Source organism: Parambassis ranga, chromosome 9 (assembly GCF_900634625.1).
Source record: "Parambassis ranga chromosome 9, fParRan2.1, whole genome shotgun sequence".
Lineage (NCBI taxonomy): Eukaryota > Metazoa > Chordata > Actinopteri > Ambassidae > Parambassis > Parambassis ranga.
This window is the reverse complement of record NC_041030.1, coordinates 23703680-23708679: the sequence shown is the minus strand read 5'-3', so window position 1 is coordinate 23708679 and position 5000 is coordinate 23703680. Positions and strand designations below refer to the sequence as shown.

The window sequence follows — 5000 nt, the reverse complement described above, 5'->3', positions numbered from 1 at the left end:
GACACACACACAGACACACAGAGACACACACACAGACACACACACACAGACACACACAGACACACACACAGACACACACACACACACACACAGAGACACAGACACACACACAGACACACACACAGACACACACACACAGACACACACAGACACATACACACAGACACAGACACACACACAGACACACACACACACAGACAAACACAGACACATACACACAGACACAGACACACACACAGACACACACACACACAGACAAACACACATACAGACACACACAGACACACACAGACACACACACAGACACACACACAGACACACACACAGACACACACACAGATACACACAGACACACACACACAGACAAACAGACACACACAGACAAACACGCACACACAGACAAACACACACATACAGACACACACACACACACACACACAGACAGACACACACACAGACACACACACAGACACACACACACAGAGACAGACACACACAGACACACACACAGACACACACACACAGACAAACACACAGACACACACAGACAAACACGCACACACAGACAAACACACATACAGACACACACACACACACAGACAGACACACACACAGACACACACACAGAGACAGACACACACAGACACACACACACAGACAAACACACACATACAGACACACACACACACACAAACACACACACACAGACAGACACACACACAGACAAACACACACATACAGACACACACACACACACACAGACAGACACACACACACAGACAAACACACACACACAGAGACAGACACACAGACACACACACAGACACACACACAGAGACAGACACACAGACAGACACACACACAGACACACACACACACACAGACAGACACACACACACAGACACACACACACAGACACACACTCACAGGCACACACACACAGACACACACTAGTGTTCATAGAAACAGAGCGTACCTTCAGGGAGCAGCGCTGTCAGAGACAAACACAGTTGGCATTAGCTCCGTCAGCTCCACCTTGGTACTGATCAATACTCGTCAGTGTTTTGGTTTCTCACCTTCTCTCCGTCCGTCTTGTTGTCGAGGTCGATCCTGTCGGAGACGTGCTGCGCTCGCTCCGCCTCCTTACAGTCACGTTCAAACCGACGTTTGCTCTAAACAACACGTCACATGGTCAGGTGTGTTTAGGGGCGGGGTCAGGGAGTGGGTGTGGTTGGTGAATCACTTACAGACTCCAGCTGCTTCCAGGAGCTCTCAATGTGCTGCTGGGCACGGCGGCCATCTTGGAAATGCTGCAGCAGAAACAGACCAGGGACACAGTGAGCTGTGTTTGAAGCAGGGCTTTTATTTTGTAAGGGAGTGTGTTCTGTTTAAAGCTCACAGTCCTGTGTCTTTAGGCCCCGCCCCCAACTCTAATGAAAGCCCAGTGCATGCATACACACACACACACACACACAGTGTTCAGAGCTGCTGGGTGGAAGTAATCTGGAAATTGTATGCGTGTTTGTGTGCGTGTGTGTGTGTCGTGACCCACTTTCTGTGTGTTGTATCTTACGAGATGTCAGAAATTATTAATGAGACAAAAGCAGCCTCCTGATCTGTGATTGGCTGGCATCTGTCTGTGCAGTGGGTGAGGGGACACAGAGGAGCCAGGACAGAGTCTGTCTGAACTTCAGACTCAGGACCAGCTCCTGTCTGTGTGTGTCTGTGTGTGTGATACTCACGCTCTTCCTCTCGGCCTTCAGCTCCTGGGTGTATCGTGTCAGCTCACAGACGATCTGTGTGCTCAGGTTTTCAGCCAGTTCCTCTCTCTGGACCGCCAGTTCATTCAGCTGCTGCAGGGTCCCCACGAAGGCCAAACACCAGCTGTACCTGAAACGACCAATCAGACGCCAGCTGTACCTCAAACAACCAATCAGCATCAGACAGAAAATTTGACCTAGACTGAGACAGACGTGTCAAGAACTGCAGTTCCTCCATTGTTCACTAGAGACCCCCCCCCCCCCCCACACACAGACCTGCTCTCCTCCTCTCTGCTTCTCTTAGGGTGGTACTTCTTGGACAGATTCCTGAAGGACAGACAGACAGATCTCTGTCATTGGTGCTGAATACGTGACGTACAGCTGAGGTTGAGCTGTTACCTGATCTGTTTGGCGTAGTTCAGCTCGATGTCGGCTCGCTCTTTCACAAACTTGGTGTATCTCTCCAGGAAGTCGATCCCCCAGCTGGTGTGTTTCTCCAGATTATCAAACTGATCCTGAAACAGATCAACATCAGCAGCGCCATCACATCCCTCTGTCAACAGCAACAACACATCTGGGACAGGGAGGACATGGAGGACAGAGAGTAGAGGGAGGACAGGGAGGAGAGAGAGTAGAGGGAGGACAGGGAGGACAGAGAGTAGAGGGAGGACAGGAGGACAGAGAGTAGAGGGAGGACAGGGAGGAGAGAGAGTAGAGGGAGGACAGGGAGGACAGGGAGGACATGGAGGACAGAGAGGACATGGAGGACAGAGAGTAGAGGGAGGACAGGGAGGACATGGAGGACAGAGAGTAGAGGGAGGACAGGGAGTAGAGGGAGGACATGGAGGACAGAGAGTAGAGGGAGGACAGGGAGGACAGGAAAGAAAGGGAGGACATGAATAACAAGGAGGATGGGAAAGACAGGGAGGACATGAATAACAAGGAGGACAGAGAGTAGAGGGAGGACACAGAGGACAGGGAGGACATGACTAACAAGGAGGACAGGAAAGACAGGGAGGACATGAATAACAAGGAGGACATGGAGGGTAGAAGAGTAGAGGGAGGACAGGGAGAACAGGAAAGAAAGGGAGGACATGAATCACAAGGAGGACAGGGAGGACAGGAAAGACAGGGAGGACACAGAGGACAGTGAAGACTAGGAGGACTGGGAAGACATGGATGACAGGGAGGTCTGGGAGGACAGGCTCTCTCAGTCGCGCGCTGCAGCATCATGGAGGATGCAGAGCGCGAGCCGCTGTCGTCACTCACCGTGTTGCTATGGCACAGCAGACAGAAGCACGAGGGCCTCACGCTCTCTCTCTCTCTCACACACACACACACACACACACACACACACACACACACACGGCTCGGCCTCCCGGTTACCGGCAGGTTACCGGGTGATGGTAACCATGGTCACCGGGTCACCGGGCAGGCGTGGACAGGTGCACGTACCCACAGCTCGGTTCCCCAGTTGCAGCTCATGTCTCCGGTGTGCTGCTCGCGCTCCTCCGCAGGGCTCCGCGCGGCTCAGCCTCAGCACCAACCGACGATCACCGCGAGCTGCCGACCGCCGCGCGCATCCTCACCGACACCTCGACTCCCCGCCTGTCCGCCTCCCCCTGTCCGGCTGTCCGTCTGTGTCTGCAGCGGCTCGAGCAGAGGACACGGTCACGCGCGGCGCGTCTTCCCGGAGGACCCTTTGTCATGAGTGAGGAGATGCTGAGATTGTGTGTGACTGCGCATGCTCCGCCGCAGCCCCGCCCTGCCGTCACACATACCGGTCAGAGGACGGTCTGATGTCACGTGCCAGTCATCCAGCAGGGGGCGGCACTCAGAGGCTGCGCGAGCGCTGCTGTTTCTTTTGAATTTGAATGTTTGTCCCTCATCCTGCTCCCACCGCCCCCAGTAACACACACAGCCTGGACCAACCGTCACGTGGTCGGATGTTGGAACGTGCCGCGGCCTGCGGCTCTCTGAGTCATCGACCCCGGAGACGCTCAAACCTGCAGGTTAGCTGCTGAAGTGTCAGCGAGTCTTTCATTAAAAACCTCATTAAACCAAGAGCCTGCAGACAACACCGAGGGCAGAGGAGGCTCATTCCGTCGCTCCCCAGACAGCTGCTGCAATAAGCCGCAGGCGGCTGTAAACAACAATAACACAGTAAACATAATAACCTGCGCACTTTAAATAAAACCCAAGACCTCCTGATCAGGAACACGCCGCGCGACAGAGTAACCACAGTGTCTTCATATCAAGGACTCGGCTGTCCAATCACGTCCAACAGGTCAAAGGTCAAAGGTCAGCAGCTGCTCATCATCCCCCTTTCATTTGTATGATCATTTAATGTGTCAGTGATGATAAAGGTTATCGATTACTTCTGTTTCCTTACTGATCAATCATTACCTCACACATCTGTAAAAATATAATCAAACTTTATTTAGTAATTTTTTACACAGAACAGGAAGTGTTTACTGATAAACAGGAAGTGTTCACTGATAAACAGGAAGTGTCCGAGCCTCACATACGACAGGTGTCATGAAACGCCTCCAGGGTCCTGAAGTCCCTCCAGGTGGGGGGAAGGCCGTCCTGCAGGAAGCGGCCGCAGCGCTGACAGGGAGACTGGAAGAGTTTGATGTAGCTGCGCAGCCAGGTCTGCAGGGACGACACAGTTCAACAGGCATACAGGCACGACTGATTGATCCGTTACTGATCAGTGGCTCACCATGAAGGAGCGGACCACGACGTCAGGCATCTGGGGCAGCTGGTAGTGCAGCAGGGCGGTGGTGGCGTGGTCGGTTACCTAGCAACAACACAGCCCATCAGAGTGCTGCTTTCCAAACCCAGGTGAGTATCTGAAGAGGTGGGCGGGTCTTACCTTCTGGAACACCTGGTACTGAGACTTGGTCCATATGTCCAGCTGGAGAAGACAGACGACAGGTTACCATGGAGACAGACAGACAGTGCAGAAGTCACCCGTCAGCTGAGCCTCACCTTTCCATCCTCGCTGTAAACGTTCTCATTGAATCCTCTCACAACGGTCCTGTCAATAAACAGCGAGCGCATCACGACGATCGCCTTCAGCACCTTACCCAGGGTCACCTGAGAGGGAGACGGGGGAGACGGGTGAGACGGGTTCACCTGCAGCCCGAAGGACACACCTGCACAGCGCAGCGAGTTTTCATACCAGAAGCACCGCCGACGTCCCGTTGGGCCTGAACAGCTCGATGGTCATGTCAG

At 53.4% G+C, this 5000-nt stretch overlaps 2 protein-coding genes across 2 annotated transcripts in view; both read right to left on the bottom strand.

Annotated features, from left to right (window-relative positions):
• LOC114441237 (formin-binding protein 1-like) overlaps window positions 1–3471 on the bottom strand; it is a 6468-nt gene extending 2997 nt beyond the window's left edge. The window contains exons 1-7 of the mRNA XM_028414042.1: window positions 3216–3471; window positions 2160–2275; window positions 2031–2087; window positions 1743–1890; window positions 1248–1310; window positions 1077–1172; window positions 977–991 (exon numbers count right to left, since the gene is read on the bottom strand). Coding sequence (XP_028269843.1) covers window positions 977–991; window positions 1077–1172; window positions 1248–1310; window positions 1743–1890; window positions 2031–2087; window positions 2160–2275; window positions 3216–3245 — 525 coding nt within the window. The 5' untranslated portion in view covers window positions 3246–3471. The remainder of the gene's footprint in view (window positions 1–976; window positions 992–1076; window positions 1173–1247; window positions 1311–1742; window positions 1891–2030; window positions 2088–2159; window positions 2276–3215) is intronic.
• A 707-nt stretch (window positions 3472–4178) lies between these two features.
• Window positions 4179–5000, bottom strand: part of med27 (mediator complex subunit 27) — a 2138-nt gene continuing 1316 nt past the window's right edge. The window contains exons 4-8 of the mRNA XM_028414544.1: window positions 4948–5000; window positions 4755–4862; window positions 4639–4680; window positions 4486–4563; window positions 4179–4415 (exon numbers count right to left, since the gene is read on the bottom strand). The exon at window positions 4948–5000 is cut by the window's right edge and continues 41 nt beyond it. Coding sequence (XP_028270345.1) covers window positions 4281–4415; window positions 4486–4563; window positions 4639–4680; window positions 4755–4862; window positions 4948–5000 — 416 coding nt within the window. The 3' untranslated portion in view covers window positions 4179–4280. The remainder of the gene's footprint in view (window positions 4416–4485; window positions 4564–4638; window positions 4681–4754; window positions 4863–4947) is intronic.